The 27,151-nt window shown below is 41.9% G+C and overlaps 1 protein-coding gene across 1 annotated transcript in view; it reads left to right on the top strand.

Annotated features, from left to right (window-relative positions):
* Positions 1-4,792: 4,792 nt before the first annotated feature.
* Positions 4,793-27,151, top strand: part of LOC139392538 (septin-5-like) — a 32,491-nt gene continuing 10,132 nt past the window's right edge. The window contains exons 1-9 of the mRNA XM_071140582.1: positions 4,793-4,910; positions 13,738-13,775; positions 14,066-14,305; positions 22,922-23,018; positions 23,195-23,281; positions 23,470-23,593; positions 23,776-23,910; positions 23,991-24,108; positions 24,399-24,500. Of these exons, the coding sequence (XP_070996683.1) occupies positions 4,793-4,910; positions 13,738-13,775; positions 14,066-14,305; positions 22,922-23,018; positions 23,195-23,281; positions 23,470-23,593; positions 23,776-23,910; positions 23,991-24,108; positions 24,399-24,500 (1,059 nt within the window). The remainder of the gene's footprint in view (positions 4,911-13,737; positions 13,776-14,065; positions 14,306-22,921; positions 23,019-23,194; positions 23,282-23,469; positions 23,594-23,775; positions 23,911-23,990; positions 24,109-24,398; positions 24,501-27,151) is intronic.

The raw sequence follows: 27,151 nt of genomic DNA, 5'->3' as shown, positions 1-27,151 counted from the left end.
GGTGTTTCTGAATGATGGCCAAGGGACCAGGACTGATGTAGCCACAGGGATAGAGTCTGCCTTGGACCTCACTCTGGTATCTAGTGCGATGGCAGGAGGAGTGTGGGGCAATGGTGAGGAGTAGGAACAGGGCATTTACAGTACTGAAAAGGACACATAACTTCAAACATCTGATTCAGTATAAGCAGGCCCAGGCCCTGGTGAGGAGAACTATCCGTCAAGCAAAGAGGTCATGTTGCCGTCGGTTCTGTGACACCATTGGAAGGGTGACACCAGTGGGAGAAGTGTGGGGGATGAGTGGGGACAGATGGGATTGGGATTATCCAGTGTTGACGAGTGGGAAGGATGTGGCAGTAACAGATGAGGAGAAAGCAGAGATGATGGTCAAAGTGTTTGTACAAGTGCATAGCTAGGCAGATTTGTCAGAGGGGCAGAGAGAGAAAGAGACATCATGGAGTGCTGGATAGGAGGGAGGATTTAGATTATGTGTTGAATGCACCACTTACCATGGCAGAGATGAAAGGGGCAATAGGGAAGGCTGGGTTAACTTCACCTAGGAAAGATGAGGTGTGCTATGTTATGTTGGCCTATCTTAGTGATGTGGCACTGGACAAGGTATAGGTGTTGTACAACAGCATGTGGGAGGAGGGGAAACTACCAGGCAGCTGGAAGGAGGCAGTAGTGGTACCAATCCGGAAGCCAGGGAAGGACCCAACAAGGCAAACAAGCTATCGGCCAATAGCCTTATCACATGTATGTAAGATTATGGAACGTATGAGAGGAGAGGCTAACTAACTTCATGGAGAGCAGGGAGTTAGTATCGCCACATCAGAGTATGTTCAGGAAGGGTAGGGGAACAATGGACCCAGTGCTCTGCTTAGAAGCAGGTCAGGAAGGCTCAGGTGAACAAGGAGACTGTTGTAGCTATATTTTTTGATGTGCAGAAGGCGTATGATATAATGTGGAAGGAGGGGTTGTTCATTTTTTTAAACATTTATTTTATTTAACCTTTATTTAACCTTTATTTAACCAGGTAGGCTAGTTGAGAATACGTTCTCATTTGCAACTGCAAGATGGCCAAGACAAAGCAAAGCAGTTTGACACATACAACAACAGAGTTACACATGGAATAAACAAACATACAATCAATAAAATAGTAGAAAAATCTATATACAGCATGTGCAAATGAGGTAGGATAAGGGAGGTAAGGCAATAAATAGGCCATGTTGTCGAAGTATTTACAATATAGCTGTCAGAATCGTGTGTATAGGTGGCAGGGAAGTCAGGCGCAGGAGAGTCAAATGGAGTCTTTTAATATAAGTCCCCTTAACATGCTCCAAACACTAAATACATAAACGAACATGGGTACGAAGACCCATCGCACACAAATACAAAATAAAACAACACTTGACATCAAACAAAATCTGACAAAGACATGAGGGGAAAATACAACAACAGGTAATGAATGGGATTGAAAACAGGTGTGTGGTAAAACAAGACAAAACCAATGGAAAATGAAAAATGGATCAATGATGGCTAGAAGGCTGGTGACGTCGACCGCCGAGCACCGCCCGAACAAGGAGAGGCATCGACTTCGGGAGAAGTCGTGACAATAGCAATTAATGTGCAGAAGATGAATGTGCAAGTAGAGATACTGGGGTGCAAAGAGCAAGATAAATAAATAAATACAGTATGGAGATGAGGAAGTTGGATGGGCTATTTACCGATGGGCTATGTACAGGTGCAGTGATCTGTGAGCTGCTCTGACAGCTGGTGCTTAAAGCTAGTGAGGGAGGTAAGAGTCTCCAGCTTTAGTGATTTTTGCAGTTCGTTCCAGTGATTGGCAGCAGAGAACTGGAAGGAGAGGCGGCCAAAGGAAGAATTGGCTTTGGGGGTGACCAGTGCGATATCCCTGCTGGAGCGTGTGCTACGGGTGGGTGCTGCTATGGTGACCAGTGAGCTGAGATAAGGCGGGGCTTTACCTAGCAGAGACTTGTAGATGACCTGGAGCCAGTGGGTTTGGCGACGAGTATGAAGCGAGGGCCAGCCAACGAGAGAGTACAGGTCGCAGTGGTGGGTAGTATATGAGGCTTTGGTGACAAAACGGATGGCACTGTGATAGACTGATTCCAATTCGTTGTGTAGAGTGCCGGAGGCTATTTTGTAAATGACATCGCTGAAGTCGAGGATTGGTAGGATCGTCAGTTTTACGAGGGTATGTTTGGCAGTATGAGTGAAGGATGCTTTGTTGCGAAACAGGAAGCCGATTCTAGATTTAATTTTGGATAAGAGATGTTTGATGTGAGTCTGGAAAGAGAGTTTACAGTCTAACAAGACACCTAGGTATTTGTAGTTGTCCACATATTCTAAGTCAGAACTGTCCAGAGTAGTGATGCTGGACGGGCGGGAAAGTGCGGGCAGCGATCGGTTGAAGAGCATGCATTTAGTTTAACTTGCATTTAAGAGCAGTTGGAGGCCACGGAAGGAGAGTTGTATGGCATTGAAGCTCGTCTGGAGGTTAGTTAACACGTGTCCAAAAAAGGGCCAGAGGTATATAGAATGGTGTCGTTTGCGTAGAGGTGGATCAGAGAATCACCAGCAGCAAGAGCGACATCATTGATGTATACAGAGAAGAGAGTCGGCCCGAGAATTTAACCCTGTGGCACCCATATAGAGACTGCCAGAGGTCCGGACTTCAGGCCCTCTGATTTGACACACTGAACTCTATCAGATAAGTAGTTAGTGAACCTGGCGAGGCAATCATTTGAGAAACCAAGGCTGTTGAGTGTGCCAATAAGAATGTTGTGATTGACAGAGTCGAAAGCCTTAGCCAGGTCGATGAATACGGCTGCACAGTAATGTCTCTTATCGATAGAGGTTATGATATCATTTAGGACCTTGAGCGTGCCATGACCAGCTCTGAAACCAGATTGCATAGCGGAGAAGGAACGGTGGGATTCGAAATGTTCATTAGAAAGACAGGGTAGAATAGATATAGGTCTGTAGTAGTTTGAGTCTAGAGTGTCTCCCCCTTTGAAGAGGGGGAGGACCACGGCAGCTTTCCAATTTATGGGAATCTCAGAGAGAGGTTGAACAGGCTAGTAATTTTGGCAGATCATTTTAGAAAGAGAGGGTCCAGATTGTCTAGCCCGGCTGATTTGTAGGGGGGGGGGGGGGGCTGTTGATTGGGGTAGGGGTAGCCAGGTGGAAAGCATGGCCAGCTGTAGAAAAATGCTTATTTTATCGGTTGTGACAGTGTTTCCTATCCTCAGTGCAGTGGGCAGCAGGGAGGATGTGCTCTTATTCTCCATGGACTTTACAGTGTCCCAGAACTTTTGAGTTTGTGCTTGTTACGTTCCCTAGTTCCTGTGTTGTGGTTGTTTGTATGTGTGTGTTTCAGAAAAATGGCTTCCTGGATTCCCCCAAGCAGCTGATTGGTCGGCCCCATTGATGATTGGAGAGCTGACCCCGCCGCCTCGTCAGGATACAGCTGTATCCCATTACAGACTCCTTCTCCAGCTATATAAGCCTGTTGCTCAGAAGAGAGATGATTAGTATGTTCTGTGTTGGTTGTTGCTGAGAGAGAGCTAATTGGTATGTCCTGTTTTTGTCAATAGGATGCAGTTTTTTATTTATTAATGACATTGTGTTATTCTGTTTCATTTGTTCCAAGGGGGGGAAGAGGACGGCGCTTAGGCAAGAGAACCGCGGGCATACATAACCCATAGTATTTACTGTCCATACACACTAGGTAAGACCTGGGCGGACCACCCCCTGTATTTTGGTTAGCACACCAGGTGGTGCTAAGTTAGGTAAGTAGTGGGTCGTAAGGTAGGAGAGGGGGCTTTGTTATTTACTTTCTTTGCTTTGGTTCCGTTCAGCCCCATTTCCCAAAATGTACTGTGAAGGAATAAATGGTAAATTTAACCTTTTGTCATCCTTACTCGCACCTACAATCCCGTACCTCTTTCTCTCCACAGGGAGTTGCGTTGTAGCAGGGTGTTGCGTTCCCTCTTCCTAGAGTTGTAAGTGCTACAGGATGCAAATTTATGCTTGAAAAAGCTAGCCTAAGCTTTCTTAACTGCCTATGTATATTTGTTCTGGAAACTACTCGTACTACAGAAGCATGCACTGTATTTTGCCAAGTTCTCTCTGTGTTAATCCTGTTTCCCAAATATAGCAGGTAACTTGTGTCGCTGTTGAGTTCATCTTGCCTAGTTAAATAAAGATGAAATAAATTAGAACATTTAAAATATATACTTTGCCCTATTTCAGGTAACCCCAATATGCTTGATTCACTACAGCTGCTTTTGAATAACGTTCCAGTCATTTTTGCTTTACATTCCGACTTTTGAACGTCTGTCTATTGGACATCCACTGCTCAAAAAAATAGAGGGAACACTTAAACAACACAATGTAACTCCAAGTCAATCACACTTCTGTGAAATCAAACTGTCCAATTAGGAAGCAACACTGATTGACAATAAATAAAACCCTCTAATTCTCTCTCCCTCCCCTCCCAGAGGTCCTGAGCCCTGGAACCATGCCTCAGGACCTCCTGGCCTGATGACAACAACCTCTCCCTCAATGTGAGCAAGACAAAGGGGCTGATCGTGGACTTTAGGAAAAGGAGGGCCGAACAGGCCGAACATTGATAGGGCTGAAGTGGAGTGAGAGTTCCAAGTTCCTTGGTGTCCACATCACCAACAAACTATCATGGTAGAAACACAACACAGTTGTGAAGAGGGCATGACAAAACCTTTCTCCCCCCAGGAGACTGACAAAATTTAGCATGGATCCCCAGATCCTCAAAGTTCTACAGCTGCACCATCGAGAGCATCCTGAGAGGTTGTATAACCAACCGCCTGGTACGGCAACTGCTGGGTATCTGGCCATAAGGCACTACAGAGGTACGGCCCAGTACATTACTGGGGCAAAGCTTCCTGACATCAAGGACCTATATACTAAGCGTTGTCACAGGAAGGGCCCAAAAATAGTCAGAGCCTCCACCCCCCCCCCCCCCCAGTGTTTTTACACTGCTGCTACTCACTGTTAATTATAAATGCAAAGTCACTTTACAAATGACCTCAACTAACCTGTACCCCCGCACATTGACTCGGTACCGGTACCCCATGTATATAGCCTCCTTATTATGTAATTGTCTTGTGTTACTTAAAGCATAAGAAGCTATTATCTGATGATAGCACCAGCAGTAAACAAAGGGGTTAGCATATTTCAACCCTGCAGGCGCTACACAAAGCGCTGAAATAAAATATAAAACATGCATTACCTTTGACGAGCTTATTTTGTTGGCACTCCAATATGTCCCATAAACATCACAATTGGTCCTTTTGTTGGAATAATACCATCCAAAATGTCCATTTATAAAGCACGTTTGATCCATAAAAAAAACAACTTACAAAAAAAACGCAACGTCACTACAAAATATTTCAAAAGTTGCCTATACACTTTGCCAAAATATTTCAAACTACTTTTGTAATACAACTTTAGGTATTTTTAAATGTTAATAATCGATCAAATTGTAGACGGGGCAATCTGTGTTCCATACAGGAAAGAAAACACACCAGAGCTGCCTCATTGAAGACCATATATGTTGCATTGATCTGATCTGTTATACACTATGGAAGTATAGCGTATGGTTCTGCAGCCCGGACATCATTGGAAAGGCTAGATGTCATATAGGGACAAGGACTCAGAATATGTAGTGGGGCATTTCGGACGTGCAGAGTGGCTGCACTACAGGTGGAGATGGGGGGGGAAATACCATTGCAGATAAGGAGACAGCAGCTGGCAATGAATTATTGGGTCAACCTATAGGGACATGGAGTATCTCATCCTATAAAAGGGATGCTGGGAACATGAGCAAAGACCGAACACGAGCTTTAGGTGGGTGGGTAATGCCAGGCGAAGGAGATGGGACTGTATGGAAGGGAGTTTAGTCCAACGTTAGCTATTCCTGTAAATCTACCATGACTACCCCCGCTTCCAGTAGTTGATCTAGAAGTATTGGTGCGACTACAGAAAGATAGGGAGGGTGTTGATCCATCTGATTTGTTTTATAGATGTCTGGATCTGGATTATTTGGGCCATTTACACAGATGGTTCAAAAGATCCAAGGACAGGATATACTGGGTCAGCATTTGTAGCGCAGGAATGTTGGGTGGCCGTCAGGAAACGCATTACAGATCATCTGGCTGTATATATGGCGGAGCTGATTGCCATACTGTTGGCCTTGCAGTGGGTGCAGGAAGTTAAGCCAGAAAGGGTAGTACATTTGCTCTGATTCATGTGCAGTGTTAAGGCGTCTCCAGTTCTTTATATCACGTAGCAGACAAAACCTGCTTTATGAGGTACTACAAACCCATGGCAGGAGTAAACAAGTGGGTATACAGATAATATTTACATGGGTCCCAGCTCATGTGGAAGTGGAAGGGAACGGGGCAGTTGATATACTGACTAAACAAGCACTAAGTAGTGGGGATGTTGATGTGGTAGTTTCAATGATACAGAGGAAAGTTGGGGAGGGGAGAATGGCAGGAAGGGACAGAAGAGAGGAGGCTATATTTACAAGATTAAGGGTGGGACACAGCCAGTTGAACAAGACCTTAAATGTGATAGGAAAGCATCCAACAGGAAAGTGTGATTATTGCCAGGAAACAGACAGTGGTCCATGTATTGATAGTGTGGACATTATTGGAGGGAAAGAGAGAGGATGAGATCTAGTATGAGGGAGAAGGGGATACAGGAAATTTGTTTAAAGAGTATATGGAGTAGAACGTCATTAGATATAGTGTCAAATATTTTATATTTTTAAGAGCAACAGGGCTAGCAGGTAGGATTTAGTTTCTGGTCCCACTCTCCAGTACAATAGGTGGCGGTAATGTACCATAACGTTGGATGCCAACCACCGATAAACCCCACCGAAGAAGTCTAGCGCTGCACCCCCAAGGTAGCGTTGCGGTCTGCTAGATTGAAAAAAAAAAAATGCTTCCTGCGGAACGCAAAGCGTTTGATGCATCTGGTGGACATGAGGCGTAACACATGCTGTAAGTGCATCTTGGCGCCACTAGCACGTCGTCGAGCGCGCGGGTTTTATCTATATGTTGGTGCCCGAACGCATTGGGTATATAGCCTACTTTTAAATGTAACGATTCTAACCGTTGAGCCTCGCTATCTAACGACATAAATACAATGTACAACGATGAACAAGGTAAACACAAGTTGTAGACAAAAACGAGACCATAATAAGCCAGCCACATCAATATCTACTAATATGACATTTATTTTCACCCGTCCCGTTTGCTTTTACAGTATACATTAAATAAGCTATTGGCTGTCTCCAGCTAGCTTGCCTTGTCTATTGATTGTGGGTTGAAAACAGCTTCGATTCAACGCTACAGTCAGAATGTTACCTAGGTAGCCCACCTGGTCTCATATATAAGACGTAACGTAGGAAATGTATGTACAAATTAGTATGATTTCTTAGGTTTGATGTGGTTAAAGGTAGCTACATAAGACAGGACGCGAACATCTAGCCGCCCAAATGTTGTTCAAATCTCATCACGGAGAACTTTAGCTAGCTACTTCAACTACTGTACTTAGTACGTTTTTGCTCCTAACCAAGCCACCTAGCTGATGTTAGCCACATGAAATTAGAATTTGTAACATATACTTTTAGAAAATTCTAATCAAGTTGTATTGGTCACATACACATATTTAGCGGATGTTATTGCGGGTGTAGCGAAATGCTTGTGTCCTAGCTCCAACAGTGCAGTAATATCTAACAATATACAAGTAAAAAAAAAAAAGGTAATTAAGGCATTTATAATTATTAAGACGAGCAAATGTCGGAGTTGGACTGACTAGAATTCGTAACATATTGTACATCTTTCAAGTTCTTAACAAGTCATACAAATTGTAATTCGTAACATTATACGAAATGGATGATGGATATCCACAAATTAATACATACCATACGAAACGTAACATATCAAACTATATTTGATTTTCTCGGGTTATTTACAATAATATGAAGTCCTCTGAGACCAGGTTGAGGTAGTTAGCAAACAAATCATAACTTCCCTGCTTCTCACTTGTCCATGTGTGACTTTGTTGTTCAGAGATAACAGTTGAACATGGGTTATTTAGTCATAACATGGCATTACGCCATTTGAGTTGGTTACAAAGCTAACTTTTATTTGCTAAAACCTTAAACATCTTTTCACTCCAGGCACACAGACAGACGAAGGCCTTCCAGGTAGGCTAGTCTAAGAAGTCTTATTTGCAGGTGTCTGTGTACATAGCTACATGATGTTAGTTACAGCGTGGTGAGGGTGAATTCAACTCTTAAACGTATTGCTAACTAGTTGTCTAGCCTGTGATCATGACTCCGTTTCATTACATTACACGTAAGCGTCATTGGATGAAGTCATTTTCTCTACGGGGGAGTTTCATTAAGAGCCCAAATTCTTGGTCTGAACGGTAATACGCATCGCTTGCGGTACGTTTTGGGAAGCATAAGGACCGTTTTATATAATCAAGACATATTGTAATAATAAAAAACGTTTGATACACACCTTAGGGTTAGTGTTCCCAGACAGCCATATCTCCATGTTACAGCGCGTGTTTACGGAAGACTGAGTGCTAATTAGCTATCTAGCATGCTCCAAACACCTGTGTAATGGAAGAAGGCTCCCAAAACGTGTAATTGAAAAATACCGTCGGCGGCAAAAGTGAAATCTGGTTAAAACCGTGTATATGTTGCATTTGTGAAGTTATTTTGATGTCATATGAAAGTAAAGGGCTTTATGTTTCTAGATATCAGATTGAGAATCGATTCCTGTTTAGATGGAGTATATGGCTGTTTTGGCTCCCAAAGCCAGTCTACCTCAGTAAATAACATATAAGGGCCCTGAACCTTAGGGAGTAACGGTTGGCTCTTTAAGAGTACATCTTGGACTAGCTAGTTGTAGCCAAATGACTTTCTACAAATTCTATCTAGCTAGCAACATTAGTAAAGCTCGCTGCACAGGCACATTGGCTACCTTACAACATGACATACTTTAACATTTCTGGGCATATAATTAAGAATGAGAAACTGGGTGGTTTGAGCCGTGAATGCTGACAGCCATGGAATATCAGACCATATACTATGGGTATGACAAAACATTTATTTTTAATGCTCTAATTATGTTGGTAACCAGTATATAATGGCAATAAGGCACCTCAAGGTTTTGTGAAATATGGCCAATATACCACGGCTAAGGGCTGTGTCCAGGCACTCTGCATTGTGTACAAGAACAGCCCTTAGCCGTGGTATATAGGCAATATACCACACCTACTTGGGCCTTAATGCTTAATTAGAAGTACTGACATTTTATCATATAATAGCACATATAGCTTTCCAAGAACTCAACTCAAATTTAGCAGTGGTGGAAAAAGTACTCAATTGTCATACTTGAGTAAAAGTAAAGATACCTTAATAGAAAATGACTCAAGTCACCCAGTAAAATACTACTTGAGTAAAAGTATTTGGGTTTTAAATATACTTAAGTATTAAAAGTAAATGGAATTACTTAAGTACATTTTAGCATCAGAAGTAAAAGTATAAATCATATCAAGTTCCTTATATTAAGCAAACCAGAAGGAACAATAAAAAATAACAAATAACATTTTTATTGACAGATAGCCAGGGGCACACGCCAACACTGAGACATAATTTCCAAACAGCATTTGTGTTTAGTGAGTCCGTCAGGTCAGAGGCAGTAGGGATGACCAGGAATGTTCTTTTGATAAGTGTGTGAATTGGACCATTTTCCTGTTACAATGTAATGAGTACTTTTGGGTATCGGAAAATGTGTGGAGTAAAAAGTACATTATTTTCTTTAGGAATGTAGTGAAGGAAAAGTAGAAGTTCCAAAAATATAAATAGTAAAGTACAGATACCCCAAAAACTACTTGAGTAGTACTTTAAAGTATTTTTACTGAAGTACTTTACACCACTGAAATTTAGACATTTATGGTCTGCTTACATATATTTTAGAGGGTATTTATGCAGAAAATTTGTATAAAACATATTACATAATTTTAGGTTGACAATAATGCTATTACAACATTTCTGATACACTAAATGACCAGAGGGTATGTGGACACCTGCTCTTCAAATCTCATTCCAAAATCATGGGCATTAATATGGAGTTTGTCCCCCCTTTGCTGCTATAACAGCCACCACTCTTCTGGGAAGACTTTCAACTAGATGTTGGAACATTGCTGTGGGGATTTGCTTCCATTCAGCCACCAGAGCATTAGTGAGGTCAGGCACTGATGTTGAGAGATTAGGCCTGGCTCGCAGTTGGTGTTCCTTTTCATCCCAAAGGTATTTGATGGAATTGAGGTCAGAGTTCTCTGCAGATCAGTCAAGTTTTTCCACACTGATCTTGACAAACCATTTCTGTATGGACCTCGCTTTGTGCACGGGGGCATTGTCATGCTGAAACAGGAAAGGGCCCTCCCCAAACTGTTGACACAAAGTTGGAAGCACAGAATCTTGTAGAATGTCATTGTATGCTGTAGAGGTAATATTCCCTTCACTGGAACTAAGGGGCCTAGCCTGAACCATGAAAAACAGCCACAGAACATTATTCCTCCTCCACCAAACTTTACAGTTGGCACTTTGCATTGGGGCAGGTAGCCTTCTTCTGGCATCCGCAAAACCCAGATTCGACTGTCGGATTGTGAAGCGTGATTCTTCACTCCAGAGAATGCTTTTCCACTGCCCCAGAGTCCAATGGCGGCTTTACACCACTCCAACCGAGACTTGGCATTGCGCATGGTGAACCCAAATTTGTCCACCGGACTGCCAGATGGTGAACTGTGATTAATTTTTACACGCTTCAGCACTCGGCAGTCCCGTTCTGTGAGCTTGTGTGGCCTACCACTTTGCGGCTGAGCCGTTGTTGCTCTTAGACATTTCCACTTCACAATAACAGCACTTTCAGTTGACCGGTGCAGCTCTAGCAGTGCAAAAGCTTGAAGAACTGACTTGTTGGATAGGTGGAATCCTATGACGGTGCCACATTGAAAGTCTCTGAGCTTTTTGTCTATGGAGATTGCATGGCTGTGTGCTCGATTTTAACACCTGTCAGCAACGGGTGTGGCTGAAATGGCAGAATCCACTAATTTGAAGGAGTCTCCAAATACTTTTGTCTATATAGTGTATATCACATGCCTTTAATTTTTCTTGCTGGCTAATATGGCTGTCATTTTCAAACCATCCTGGAACTTTGAGGGGTTTATGACACTACTGTTCAAAAGTTTGGGGTCCTTGTTTTTGAAAGAAAATAAAAAATTTTGTCCATTTAAAATAACATAAAATTGATCAGAAATACAGTGTAGACACATTTTTAATGTTGTAAATGACTATTGTAGCTGGAAACTGCAGTTTTTTTAATGGAATATCAACATAGGCGTACAGAGGCCCATTGTCAGAAACCATCAGTCCTGTGTTCCAATGGCACAGTGTGTTAGCTAATCCAAGTTTATCATTTTACAAGGCTAATTGATCATTAGAAAACCCTTTTGCAATTATGTTAGCACAGATGAAAACTTGTACTAATTAACGAAGCAATAGAACTGGCCGCCTTTAGACTAGTTGAGTATCTGGATCATCAGCATTTGTGAGTTCGATTACAGGCTCGAAATGTCCAGGAACAAAGAACTTTCTTCTGAATCTCGTCAGTCTATTCTCGTTCTGAGAAATGAAGGCTATTCCATGTGAGAAATTGCAAAGAAACTGAAGATCTCATACAGTGCTGTGCACTACAGCTAACCGATCGCTGCAGCTGTACATAGTCCATCTTTAAATAGCCCACCCAATCTATCTACCTCATCCCCATGCTGTTTTTATTCTATTTACTTTTCTGCTCTTTTGCACACCAGTATCTCTACTTGCACATCATCATCTGCTAAATTGTAAGTATTCGCTCCTATAGCCTATTATTGCCTACCTCCTCATGCCTTTTGCACACACTGTATATATACTTTTTTTTTCTACTGTGTCATTGATTTGTTTATTGTGTTATTGGCTTGTTTATTGTTTACTCCATGTCCATCCGTGTGTAACTCTGTGTCACACTGCTTTGCTTTATCTTGGCCAGGTCGCAGTTGCAAATGAGAACTTGTTCTCAACTAGCCTACCTGGTTAAATAAAGGTGAAAAAAAAACTACTCCCTTCACAGAACAGCGCAAACTTCCCCCAACCCAGAATAGAAAGTCCTCAACTGGCAGCTTCATTAAAGATGACCTGCAAAACACTAGTCTCAATGTCAACAGTGAAGAGGAGACTCCGGGCTGCTGGCCTTCTAGGCAGAGTTGCAAAGAAAAGGCCATATTTCAGACTGGCCAGTAAAAATAAAAGCTTAAGATGGGCAAAAGAACACAGACACTGGACAGAGGAAGATTAGAAAAGAGTGTTAGGGACAGACCATTCTAAGTTGGAGGTGTTCGGATCTCGAAAAAACATTTGTGAGATGGAGAAAAAATGAAAAGATGCTGGAGGAGTGCTTGACGCCACCTGTCAAGCATGGTGGAGGCAATGTGATGGTCTGGGGATGCTTTGGTGATGGTGAAGTGGGTTATTTGTACAGGGTAAAAGGGATCTTGAAGAAGGAAGGCTATCACTCCATTTTGCAACGCCCTGTGGACGGCGCTTAATTGGAGCCAATTTCCTCCTACAACAGGACAATGACCGAAAGTACAGCTCCAAACTATGCAATAACTATTTAGGGAAGAAGCTGTCAGCTGGTATTCTGTCTATAATGGAGTGGCCAGCTGTGCTATATGGAATTTGCTGTGCTACCTGGAACCAGTGCCCCTAGGAAGAAATAAATCACTCATGGAATAATTGTTGGAATGTCCCGCAGCCACAGTAGTGCAAATATGTGGTAGCACAAAGAAAGGAAAAGGGACTGCTTATAAAGTAGCTAGGATTCATAGGCCCAATCTTAAAAATAAAATGTTCTGGTGCTCCTAAACCCTGTATTTTGTTATTGCTGGCAAATCTTATAATTTAAAGGGGCTTGCTGCAGTAGTAACTACATCACTTTTTGGACTTATTAATGAATGATGTAAACCCATTGATTATTGAAGAATATCACTTTTAAATGCCCCATGAGCTTAGTTTAACTGTCGTACCACATCAGAAGCCAAAATATGAGCTTATTTTTCCAAGGTTTGTAAACAAGCTAAATGTAAACAAACACTATATAGCCTCAAAACATGGTTCAAACTGTCATTTTGATATCATGGATGCATCCGTCTATGAATTTGAGTGTGGTTACGTTTCTCCAGCCGCATCTCTCAACCTTTAACAGAAACAGTGGTGCGGATAAATGCTTTATTGTTTCAACTGCGGATTGCCGCGTTAAAACCTCAAATATTTTTCATTGTGCTCCTACATCTTTTTACCTAGAGCACATTTGCTCCTTGTAAAAAATGTCACTGTAGAGCCCTGCATAATCAATAGAAATGTAACTTATTGCTGTCTGTCAGATACTCACATTTATTGGCTGCAATTGAGGTATTTTGATGTTATGTTCAGCAGGTGTAGACTAGCCTATAATATAACAGTAAGATTCTGCCCTTTGGTGTTGAAATTGTGCTGACATCATCCTGGTCCCCTCTCTCTTTATGATCCTGAATGTGTGTGTGTGTCTCTCTCCTCTGCCACCATACCTGCACTGCCTTCAGATGGAGAGGTATGTAGGATGCACAGAAAGCAGTTAAAACAGTATCTCCAAAAATATTGTTGCTATCACTGTGCCATGCCAATGATGATGAAGTGTCATCAGATTGTTTTCTCCATATGTAAGCTACTGTAAACCCTACACTCAGACATACAGTAGCACAAAGCACACCTTTTTAATAAGGAATCTATCCCCCTCCCTCTCCTCTCCCCCTCTCTGCTTCTCCTTCCTCTACAACCCTCCCTCCCTCTCCTCTCACATTCGTTCTCATCTCCCTCCTCTCTGTCCTCTGTTCTGTCTAGTTCTCCAGCCTGGCTAAAGATGAATTGGGGAACTTAAATCTGGAGAGTTTCATCAGGGAGTTTCCCCAGAACAGATACAACTGTTCCTCTCACCAGGGCACAGGATTGATCTCAGGAAACTTCTGTTACTCCTCCCCTCTCCCGGAACACCACTACCCGGCCACACCCACCAGCTGGACCTCTGACCGCCCCCCACGACCCAAGAGCCCCTGGGGCTGCCTAGACCCCTACACCTCTGAGGTAATTTAGCTACGGCCTAAAGCCGAATTTATTCCTTAAGGAAGTAAACACAGAAAGACCTAATTGGCTTCACAAAATTGCGACCCTGTGTAGTTGCGTCGAGCTACAAATTGCGGGGTTGCACATGTCTACATATTTTTGCTACGCAAGTATGCAGAACAGCCATTTTGTGTAGTTGTGTTATTGCGTTGCGTACTTGTGTAAGTTCACAATTAGGCTTTAGGCACAGCGTAGGGTTGCACATTTTGGGGAATATTCAGAGGTGGAAACTTTCCGTGGGAATTAACGGGAATACAGTTGAAGTCAGAAGTTTACATACACTTAGGTTGGAGTCATTAAAACTCATTTTTCAACCACTCCACAAGTTTCTTGTTAACAAACTATTGTTTTGGCAATTCGGTTAGGATATCTACTTTGTGCATGACACAAGTCATTTTTCCAACAATTGTTTACAGACAGATTATTTCACTTATAATTCACTGTATCACAATTCCAGTGGGTCAGAAGTTTACATACTGAGTTGACTGTGCCTTTAAACAGCTTGGAAAAATCCATACAATTATGTCATGGCCTTAGAAGCTTCTAAAAGGCTAATTGACATCATTTGAGTCAACTGGAGGTGTACCTGTGGATGTATTTCAAGGCAGCTTCATTGTGGTGCTCTTATTCTTCTCACTTTGCTTGGTGAGGTAGATTGCTGCTATAACTTGAACCACATACAGTGGGGAAAAAAAGTATTTAGTCAGCCACCAATTGTGTAAGTTCTCCCACTTAAAAAGATGAGAGGCCTGTAATGTTCATCATAGGTACACTTCAACTATGACAGACAAAATGAGAAGAAAAAAATCCAGAAAATCGCATTGTAGGATTTTTAATGAATTTATTTGCAAATTATGGTGGAAAATAAGCATTTGGTCACCTACAAACAAGCAAGATTTCTGGCTCTCACAGACCTGTAACTTCTTCTTTAAGAGGCTCCTCTGTCCTCCACTCGTTACCTGTATTAATGGCACCTGTTTGAACTTGTTATCAGTATAAAAGACACCTGTCCACAACCTCAAACAGTCACACTCCAAACTCCACTATGGCCAAGACCAAAGAGCTGTCAAAGGACATCAGAAACAAAATTGTAGACCTGCACCAGGCTGGGAAGTCTGAATCTGCAATAGGTAAGCAGCTTGGTTTGAATAAATCAACTGTGGGAGCAATTATTAGGAAATGGAAGACATACAAGACCACTGATAATCTCCCTCGATCTGGGGCTCCACGCAAGATCTCACCCTGTGGAGTCAAAATGATCACAAGAACGGTGAGCAAAAATCCCAGAACCACACGGGGGGACCTAGTGAATTACCTGCAGAGAGCTGGGACCAAAGTAACAAAGCCTACCATCAGTAACACACTACGCCGCCAGGGACTCAAATCCTGCAGTGCCAGACATGTCCCCCTGCTTAAGCCAGTACATGTCCAGGCCCGTCTGAAGTTTGCTAGAGAGCATTTGGATGATCCAGAAGAAGATTGGGAGAATGTCATATGGTCAGATGAAACCAAAATATAACTTTTTGGTAAAAACTCAACTCGTCGTGTTTGGAGGACAAAGAATGCTGAGTTGCAATGACTGATCCGTGGAAAGGAAAGAATGAATGGGGCCATGTATCGTAAGATTCTGAGTGAAAACCTCCTTCCATCAGCAAGGGCATTGAAGATGAAACCTGGCTGGGTCTTTCAGCATGACAATGATCCCAAACACACTGCCCGGGCAACGAAGGAGTGGCTTCTTAAGAAGCATTTCAAGGTCCTGGAGTGGCCTAGCCAGTCTCCAGATCTCAAGCCCATTTAAAATCTTTGGAGGGAGTTGAAAGTTTGTGTTGCCCAGCAACAGCCCCAAAACATCACTGCTCTAGAGGAGATCTGCATGGAGGAATGGGCCAAAATACCAGCAACAGTGTGTGAAAACATTGTGAAGACTTACAGAAAACGTTTGACCTCTGTCATTGCCAACAAAGGGTATATAACAAAGTATTGAGATACACTTTTGTTATTGACCAAATACTTATTTTCCACCATAATTTGCTAATAAATTAATTAAAAATCCTACAATGTGATTTTCTGGATTTTTTTCTTCTCATTTTGTCTGTCATAGTTGAAGTACCTATGATGAAAATTACAGGCCTCTCATCTTTTTAAGTGGGAGAACTTGCACAATTGGTGGCTGACTAAATACTTTTTTGCCCCACAGTACCTAACCATTTCCTTGGCTCTCTTGTAGAGTGTGTCCATTGTTTTCAGTGCCATTATGTCATTGAGGAGCAGATTCAATGCATGAGCAGTACAGCCAATGGGTGTGATGTGAGGGTAGGACTACTTCACTTTAGACCAAGCAGCCTTCATGTTTGCAGCATTGTCTATCACCAGTGCAAATACCAGTCATTGATGACTGCCTTCAGCTCATCGGCAATGTAGAGACGGGTGTGTCTGTTGTCCCTTGTCTGCTTTTGTAGAATACTGGTTGAGGGGTGATGATGGAGTTAATTATTCCTTGCCCACGAACATTTGACCACCCATCAGAGATGATTGCAATACAGTCTTATTTCTCTATGATTTGCTTTACCTTCACTTGAACTCTGTTGAACTCTGTATCCAGCAAAATAGTAGATAAAGCATGTCTGGTTGGAGGGGTGTATGTTGGGCAAGGAACATTCAGAAATCTCTTCCAATACACACTGCCTGTGAACATCAGAGGTGAACCAGTTGCATACACAGCTCGAGCAAAACATTCATCAGCATTTCTCTGACGACGTTCCTCCATTGAGTCAGAAAAACTTCAGATTCCCCGAGGACCATGAGCTATTGCTATCGATAAGGTATCTGGTTCTTAATTTTCATCACAAATAGAAGTACAGGGACTTTTGTCAGAGGTTGCTTGTTGTGAGCAGAGGGAACTTTATGCACTTGGCCAGATGATTATGCATCTTTGTTACATTCTTCACACATGATTTGGCACAGTATTTGCGAATGTACACAGCTTTTCCTTCTACATTAGCTGCAGTGAAATGTCTCCACACATCAGATGGTGACTGTGGCATTTTCCTGTAAAGATTAGAAAAAAATGAGTAAAACGAAATCCCAAATACAATTCCATGTACAGATAAAGTTAAACAGTTAAATTAAATAACTCCTTTGTAAGATAAATGTTTTAAAATGAAACATGTTTGGAAACAGGTGAATTAAACCCCCTCAGTTAGCAGGCTCAAGCAAGCTAAAACCCACATGGTAGCAAAAACTAACTGGCAGAAATAGCTTACAAGTTAGAAATTATTTAAACACACTTTGCTGTAGGCTGCTATTTACTACTTAGTAAAAAAAGCATGTATTTCATATATATACTCACCTCACCCAGTATTGTAATCAAAAAGTACCAGAAAGCATGTGGTCCTTGGCTCAGACAGTGTAGTAGTGTGAGCTCAATAGCATCTCATTAGTGTGCAAGATTTTGAGAATCAGCTGTACTTGTGATGGGAGAGTGCACTGCACATGTGATGGAAGAATGCACTGTGCCTGCAGAGGGTGGCAATTCCATTGAATTGGGGATAGTCTAACCAAAATATGCCACAAGACTTAGAATTGCCTTGTGTATCCCACAAAAAAAGGTTCACTGTTATAAGCTTTTTTTAAAATAAATTTAAGCTTCCCACCTGGCCAACATTCGGTGAAATTGCAGAGCACCAAATTCAAAATACAGACATAGTCATAATAAACTTTCATAAAAATACAAGTGTTATACTTCGGCTTAAATATTAACTTCTTGTTAATCCTGCCGCTTTGTCAGATTTCAAAAAGGCTTTATATGCGAAAGCATACCATGCGATTATCTGAGGACGGCGCCCCGCTTACAAAAGCATACAAACAATTTACAACCAAGTAAAGAAATTACAAAAGTCAGAAATGGCGATAAAATTAATCACTTACCTTTGAAGATCATCTTCTGGTGCAGTCACAAGAGTCCCAGCTACACAAATGTTGTTGTTCAATAAAGACCCTCTTTATTTTAAAGATCCAAAAAACTCAGTTTTGTTGGCGCGTTTTGTTCAGTAATCCACTGTCTCAAAGGCGATCAAAACATGCAGACGGAATACATTCTAATAGTACCGGTAATGTTCGTTGAAACATGTCAAACGATATTTATAATTAATCCTCAGATTGTCTATTTTCTAAATAATCAATAATATTTCAACCGGACAATAGCGTATTCATTAGAAAGGAAAAACAACGAAGGTCACGCACACAAACCAGCTCTGCTTGATTCTACAGTCCACATACAAAATGGTCTCATTCTTCTTAATTTTTCAGAAATCAAGTCTGAAACAATGTCTAAAAACTGTTGACATCTAGTGGAAGCCATACTAACTGCAATCTAGGTCCTAACCATTTAGATACTCTATAGGCATTCAATTGAAAACTACCCACATCAAAAAATCCCACTGGATGGATGGATTTTCCTCAGGTTTTCGCCTGCCCTACCAGTTCTGTTATACTCACAAACATTATTTTAACAGTTTTAGAAACTTTAGTGTTTCCTATCCAATACTACCATGCATATCCTAGCTTCTGGGCCTGAGTAACAGGCAAACTCCAAAATACTGCCCCCTACCCAAGAAAGGTTAAGCAAAATTCCCCAAATTCCCGGGCTTAACTTCCCATGGAAAATTTCCAGGAAATTTCCCAACCCTTTGCAACCCTAGGCACAGGGAGAGAACAGTGGTATTAAGAGCCCACATTGGCTCCTGTGCTGAGTTGTTAATGGAGTTAGATTTTGCTGTTGAAAATCCAAAACGTAGATTTCAAGTTTTAAAGGTGAAACGTGATATATGGTCTGAAAACAGGCAGCTTTCAGGGCTTTCTCATGATGCCATCATAACTATTTACAATGCCTCTGTTGATTGAGCTACATATTATGAACTCAGCAAAAAAAGAAACGTCCTCTCACTGTCGACTGCGTTTAGTTTCAGCAAACTTAAAATTTGTAAATATTTGTATGAACATAAGATTCAACAACTGAGACATAAACTGAACAAGTTCCACAGACATGTGACTAACAGAAATTGAATAATGTGTCCCTGAACAAAGGGGGGTCAAAATCAAAAGTAACAGAGAGTATCTGTTGTGGCCACCAGCTGCATTAAGTACTGTAGTCCATCTCCTCCTCATGGACTGAACCAGATTTGCCAGTTCTTGCTGTGAGATGTTACATCACTCTTATACCAAGGCACCTGCAAGTTCCCAGACATTTCTGTGGGAAATGGCCCTAGCCCTCACCCTCCGATCCAACAGGTCCCAGACTTGCTCAATGGGATTGAGATCCGGGCTCTTTGCTGGCCATGGCAGAACACTGACATTCCTGTCTTGCAGGAAATCACGCACGAACGAGCAGTATGGCTGGTGGCATTGTCATGCTGGAGGGTCATGTCAGGATGAGCCTGCAGGAAGGGTACCACATGAGGGAGGAGGATGTCTTCCCTGGATGCACAGTTTTGAGATTGCCTGCAATGACAACAAGCTCAGTCCGATGATGCTGTGACACATTGCCCCAGACCATGACGGACCCTCCACCTCCAAATCGATCCCGCATCAGAGTCCAGACCTCGGTGTAATGCTCATTCCTTCGACGATAAATGCGAAAATGACCATCACCCATGGTGAGACAAAGCTGCGACTCGTCAGTGAAGAGCACTTGTGCGTTCCTGGTGTAACTCTGGTAGTTGTTATTGCCGTCCTGTTCCTGTCCCGCAGGTGTGATGTTCAGATGTCTGTCCTATCTCCCTGTAGCGCTGTCTTAGGCGTCTCACAGTATGGACATTGCAATTTATTGTCCTGGCCACATCTGCAGTCCTCATGCCTCCTTGCAGCATGCCTATTGCACGTTCACCCAGATGAGCAGGGACCCTGGGCATCTTTCTTTTGTTTTCCAGAGTCAGTAGAAAGGCCTCTTTAGTGTCCTAAGTTTTCATAACTGTGACCTTAAAACCTCTTTGGTACCAGTGGGACGGTAGCGCCCCACCTCGACAACAGCCAGTGAAATTGCAGGGAGCCAAATTCAAAACAACAGAAATCCCATAATTAAAATTCCTCAAACATACAAGTATTATACACCATTTTAAAGATACATTTCTTGTAAATTCAACCACAGTGTCCAAAGGCTTTACTACCAACGCACACCATGCGATTATGTTAGGTCAGCGCCTAGTCACAGAAAACCATACAGCCATTTTCCAGCCAAGGAGAGGGCTCACAATGTCAGAAATAGCGATTAAATTAATCACTTACCTTTGATCTTCATCAGATGGCACTCTCAGGACTCCATATTAGACGACAGATGTGTGTTTTGTTTGATAAAGTTAATCTTTATGTCCAAAAACATCATTTGAAATTGGTGCGTTATGTTCAGAAATGCATTGTCTCCAACAAACATCTGGTGAAATTGCAGAGAGCCACATCAAATTACAGAAATACTCATTATAAATGTTGATGAAAATACTGTTATACATGGAAGATATACTTCTCCTTAATGCAACTGTTTTAGATTTCAAAAAAACTTTATGGAAAAAGCAAACCATGCAATAATCTGAGTACAGCTTTCAGACAACAAAGCAGCCAAAAAGATATCAGCCATATTGGGCAGTCAACATTAGTCATAAATAGCATTATAAATATTCACTTACCTTTGATGATCTTCATCAGCATGCTCACCCAGGAATCGCAGTTCCACAATAAATGTTTGTTTTGTTCAATAATGTCCATCATTTATGTCCAAATAGCTTCTTTTGTTAGGGCGTTTGGTAAACAAATCCAAAAGCTCTTTCAGGTCCCGCCGAACGAAAAGTTCAAAAAGTTCCGTTACAGCCCGTATAAACTTGTCAAACTAAGTATGGAATCAATCTTTAGGATGTTTTTAACATAAATCATCAATAAGGTTCCAACCGGAGAATTCCATTGTCTGTCGAAAAGCAATGGAACGAGAGCTAACTCTCTCCTGACCGCACCTCAGAGCCTGTGGCACTCTGCCAGACACCTGGCTCAAACAGCCCTTATGAGCCCCCACTTCACAGTAGACTCCTCAAACAAAGTTCTAAAGACTGTTGACATCTAGTGGAAGCCATAGGAAGTGCAACATAACCAATATCCCACTTTATCTACAATAGGGGCTAAGTTAAAAAAAAAAATTAAAAAAAATACAAGCCTCAGATTTCCCACTTCCTGGTTGGATTTTTCTCAGGTTTTCGCCAACCATATGAGTTCTGTTATACTCACAGGCATCATTCAAACAGTTTTAGAAACATATCCTAGCCTATGGGCCTGAGTAGCGGGCAGTTTACTCTGGGCACCTTATTCATCCAAGCTACTCAATACTGCCCCCCTGTCACCAAGAAGTTAATGCAACCGCTGTGTCAGATTTCAAAAGGGCTTTACGGCAAAAGCACACCATGCGATTATGTTAGGTCAGCGCCTAGCCACAGAGAACCATCTAGCCATTTTCCAACCAAGGAGAGGTGTCACAAAAGTCAGAAATAGCGTTAAAATTAATCACTTACCTTTGATTATCCTCATCTGATGGCACTCCCAGGTCTCCATGTTAGACCATAAATGTTAGTTTTGTTCGATAAAGTTCATCTTTATGTCCAAATACCTCCTTTTTGTTCGCGCGTTCAGCCCAGTAATCCAAATTCATGAGGCGCGGGCACTAAGTCCACACGAAAAGTCAAAAAAGTTCCATTACAGTTTGTAGAAAGATGTCAAACGATGTATAGAATCAATCTTTAGGATGTTTTTATCCTAAATCTTCAATAATATTCCAACCGGACAATTCCTTTGTCATTAGAAATGAAAGGGAACGGAGCTCGTGCTCACGACTCTGCGCGTGACTCAACTAAAGGCTTTCAGCCAGACCCCTGGTTGAAACAACTCTTATTCGCTCCCCTTTCACAATAGAAGCCTGAAACAACGTTCTAAAGACCGTTGACATCTAGTGGAAGCCTTAGGAAGTGCAATCTGACCCCATTTACACTGTATATTGGATAGTCAATCACTTGAAAAACTACAAACCTCAGATTTCCCACTTCCTGGTTGGATTTGTCTCTGATTTCGCCTGCCATATGAGTTCTGTTATACTCACAGGCATCATTCAAACAGTTTTAGAAACTTCAGAGTATTTTCTATACAAATATACTAATAATATGCATATCCTAGCCTATGGGCCTGAGTAGCGGGCAGTTTACTCTGGGCACGCTTTTCATCCGGACGTGAAAATACTGCCCCCTACCCCAAAGAAGTTAATTGCCTACCGTCTGTAAGCTGTTAGTGTCTTAACGACCGTTCCATAGGTGCTTGTTCATTAACAGTGTTAAAACCCTTTACAATGAAGATCTGTGAAGTTATTTTGATTTTTACGAATTATCTTTGAAAGACGGGGTCCTGAAAAAGGGACGTTTTCTTTGTTTACTGAGTTTATTTTATGTAAGCAGTGAGTACAGTATATTCTCTTTTATGCAAGTAGTGAGTTACAGTATAATCTGTTTGTCTTTGCTTTATGTTGGTTTGTCATGTGGTCAACCCCTGCAGGACCAGGACAGGGAGTATGTAGGCTTTGCTACTCTGCCCAACCAGGTACACAGGAAGTCAGTAAAGAAGGGATTTGAGTTCACTCTGATGGTGGTAGGTGAGGACAGGGGAAGGGCTGTCAGGGAGTTGTAGTTTGTTCACTTTCATGGCAATGTTTACAATGCTAAATTAGAAGTATTTAGCAGGGATATGATCAGGGTAAGCAGGATCTCTTGCGTTCTATCTCCCTCATTCTCTTCATCATTCTCTCTCTCCCTCCCTCTCTTTCTCTAGGAGAGTCTGGTCTGGGTAAATCTACACTAGTCAACAGTCTGTTCCTTACAGACCTCTACAAGGACAGGAAGGTGCTGAATGCAGAGGGTGAGAGTGTGATTTCTCAATGGGTCTATTACTGTTGATATTGTACTTCTGCAACATCAAGTTGTATCCTGTGGAGTGGTTTGTCTCTACTGTACCTACCCAACCCTGATCTACAACCTCTGATCTTCTGTGTACGCATGTGTGTGTTTTTGTTTGTGTGTGTGTGTGTGCATCTGTGTGTTGTCCAGAGAGGCTGGCTCAGACTGTGGGCATCACTAAGAACACAGTGTGCATTGAGGAGAAGGGAGTGAAGCTCAAACTCAACATAGTGGACACACAAGGCTATGGAGATACCATCAATAATACAGACAGGTATATAGGTATTCACCGGTACATGTAGGTTCATAAAGACGCTAAATAGTAATAAGCTTAGCCTAGTCTCAAAATTACATGGTGTGCTCATGAAAAAGTCCTCCCCAGAGCCATTGTGAGTGTGTGTTTCATGGGAGCTGTGCTTACACACACATCTGTCCTGTGTGTGTGTGCTGCTGTAGCTATAAGTGTGTTTCAGACTACATTGACCATCAGTTTGAGCAGTACCGCAGGGATGAAATCGGCCTGAACAGAAAGAACATCCAGGATAACAGAGTCCACTGCTGCCTCTACTTCATCTCTCCCTTCGGACATGGGTACCAGACTACACACACACTCATACTACACACTCAACCTATGCAAACGTTACACACTGTGTGTTTGTGTGTGTCGTCAGTCTGCGGCCATTGGATGTAGAGTGTATGAGGGCTCTGCAGGACAAGGTCAACATCATCCCTGTTGTGGCCAAATCTGATGGTCTCACTTATGATGAGGTTAAGAAGAAGAAGAGCAGGGTAAATAAGATAGTTTTCCAGACCCTAGTTAGAGTGACATGTCTCAAGCTATCACTTTTCCCACCAGTTGTTTATTTCACCGTGCAGATATTTGACCTTTATTACACATTTTCACTCTAAAATAGAAGCCATAACTCCCCCCTCACTCCCCCTCTCTCTCGCTTCCCCTTTCTTGCCTTCTATATCTCCCCTTCCCCCTATCCCGCTCCCCTATCCCTTGTATTCTCCCTCCCTTTTTCTCTACTTCACTCTCCCCCTCCCTCCCTCCCCCATCTCCCTCCCCTATACAGATCCTAAGTGAGATAGATAAGTACAGGTTAAAGATCTACCAGTTCCCAGACTGTGACTCTGATGAGGACGAGGAGTTCAGGAGGCAGGACATGGAGCTCAAGGTGAAAACAGACAGACGGATGATGATGATGACAATAATAACAGCTTTGTCAGCAAAATGTTGGTCAAAACCATTTGAATTCAATCACTTTTTGACAGCACACCCTTTGATTTGAACAAAACCTTCCATTCATATTTGCCCATTGTAGAAGTGTTCAGAAAGGGACTTTTTGGACCTGTATGCCAAAACATTCAAGAGATAAAGGTGCTCAAAGTTGACCTATTTAGTATCCCCCACCGTGCAATGAGACATCCATGTCTTCATCACTGGAAAATATAAATGGTTGAGATTTATATAATTTAAAAGCCTCCAAACAGGATTGTCAAACTGTTTTATAATTTCTTTAAAATATATTTATTTTTTACTTTTAACGTCAATTATCAAAAAAAATCTAATCTCTGATTTCTTTCAAATTCAAATATCAAATTTTATTGGTTGCATACACATATTTAGTAATGGTATTGCGGGTGTCGTGAAATGCTTGTGTCCCTAGCTCCAACACTGCATTAATATCTAACAATACACACATCTAAAAAGTAAAATAATGTAATTAAGAAATATTAGGACAAGCAATGTCAGAGTTGTGTGTGTATATATATTGTTAGGTTCTGAACAAACCAAGTAAAATCTCAGACGTCTAGAAAAAGCTAAAACTGTGTTAATTCAACCCACTGGGTGCTTCTGCTGGGAACACAACATACAAGTCACAAAATAACATATTTATACCGTCTGACTAGGCAGTCACCTCCTTTTATGTGTAAGATAAACCATTCTCAGTCTGTTCCTCTAACTGGTATTGTCATGGCCTGCCTAAATCTGCTACCCTTTGCCTAATTCCTTTAGAAATATTAATATTCAGCAATAACATGTTTGAACTTTCTGCACTTCCCCCTGTCTCACTCAGTAACTTTCTATACACAAAGTTCTTATTCACCCTTCATTGACCTCCAACATATACAGTACCAGTCAAAAGTTTTGACACACCTACTCATTCAAGGGTTTTTATTTTTATTATTTTCTACATTTGTAGAATAATAGTGAAGACCATCAACTATGAAATATCACATATGGAATCATGTAGTAACCAAAAAAGTGTTTAACAAAACCAAAATATATTTGAGATTCTTCTAAGTTGCCACCCTTTGCCTTGATGGTAGCTTCGCACACTCTTGGCATTCTCTCAAACAGCTTCATGGGGTTGTCACCTGGAATGCATTTCAATTAGCACGTGTGCCATGTTAATTTGTGGAATCTCTTTCCTCAATGTGTTTGAGCCAATCAGTTGTGTTGTGACAAGGTAGGGGTGGTATACAGAAGATGGCCCTATTTGGTAAAAGACCAAGTCAATATTATTGCCAGAACAGCTCAAATTAGCAAAGATTACTTTAAGACATGAAGGTCAGTCAGAACTTTGAACGTTTCTTCAAGTGCAGTCGCAAAAACCATAATGCGCTATGATGAAACTGCCGCTCATGAGGACCGCCACAGGAAATGAAGACCCTGCTGCAGAGGATAAGTTCATTAGAAATACCAGCCTTGGAAATTGCAGCACAAATAAATGCTTGGAAACATCAACATCAACTGTTCAGAGGAGACTACGTGAATCAGGCCTTCATGGTCGAATTGCTGCAAAGAAACCACTACTAAAGGACACCAATAATAAGAAGAGACTTGCTTCGGCCAAGAAACACGAGCAATGGACATTAGACTGGTGGAAATCTGTCCTTTGGTTTGATGGTTCCAACCGCTGTGTCTTTGTGAGACGCAGAGTAGGTGAACGGATGATCTCTGCATGTGTGGTTCCCACCGTAAAGCATGGAGGAGGAAGTGTGATGGTGTGGGGGTGCTTTCCTGGTGACACTGTCAGTGACTTATTTAGAATTGAAGGCACACTTAACCAGCATGGTTACCACAGCATTCTGCAGTGATACACCATCCCATCTGGTTTGGGCTTAATGTGACTATCATTTGTTTTTCAACAGGACAATGACCTAACACACCTCCAGGCTTTGTAAGGACTATTTGACCAAGAAGGAGAGTGATGGAGTGCTGCATCAGATGACCTGGTCTCCACAATCCCCCGACCTCAACCCAATTGAGATGGTTAGGGATGAGTTGGACCGCAGAGTGAAGGAAAAGCAGCCAACATGTGCTCCGCATATGTGGGAACTCCTTCAAGTCTTTTGGAAAAGCATTCCAGATGAAGCTGGTTGAGAGATGGCCAAGACTGTGCAAAACTGTCAAGGCAAAGAAGAATATATTTTGATTTAACACGTTTTTTGGTTACTACTAGGGATGCACGATAAATCGGTGAACATATCGATATTAGCTAAAAATGCCAACATCGGTATCGGCCCGACGTCTAGTTTAACGCCGATATGCAAAACCAATGTCGAAGCTGACATGCATACCTATATAATTACATGACGTAATGAAGTCACGTAAAGTTTTGCGCTACACAAGCAACACTGCATTCCTAACCTAGCCCACAATATCTGCTGTGTGGAACGAGCAGTCAACAAGTCGAACAGTCATTTGAAAGAGTAAGAACATTTCAGCGAGACAACTCAAAGGCGAAATACATTAACACCAAGATAATGGAATTCTTTGCCCTTGACAATCAACCGTTCTCTGTCGTGGGTGATGTTGGCT

This window comes from Oncorhynchus clarkii, chromosome 33 (genome assembly GCF_045791955.1).
Source record: "Oncorhynchus clarkii lewisi isolate Uvic-CL-2024 chromosome 33, UVic_Ocla_1.0, whole genome shotgun sequence".
NCBI classification, from domain to species: domain Eukaryota; kingdom Metazoa; phylum Chordata; class Actinopteri; order Salmoniformes; family Salmonidae; genus Oncorhynchus; species Oncorhynchus clarkii.
This window is presented reverse-complemented; position numbering and strand designations above follow the sequence as displayed.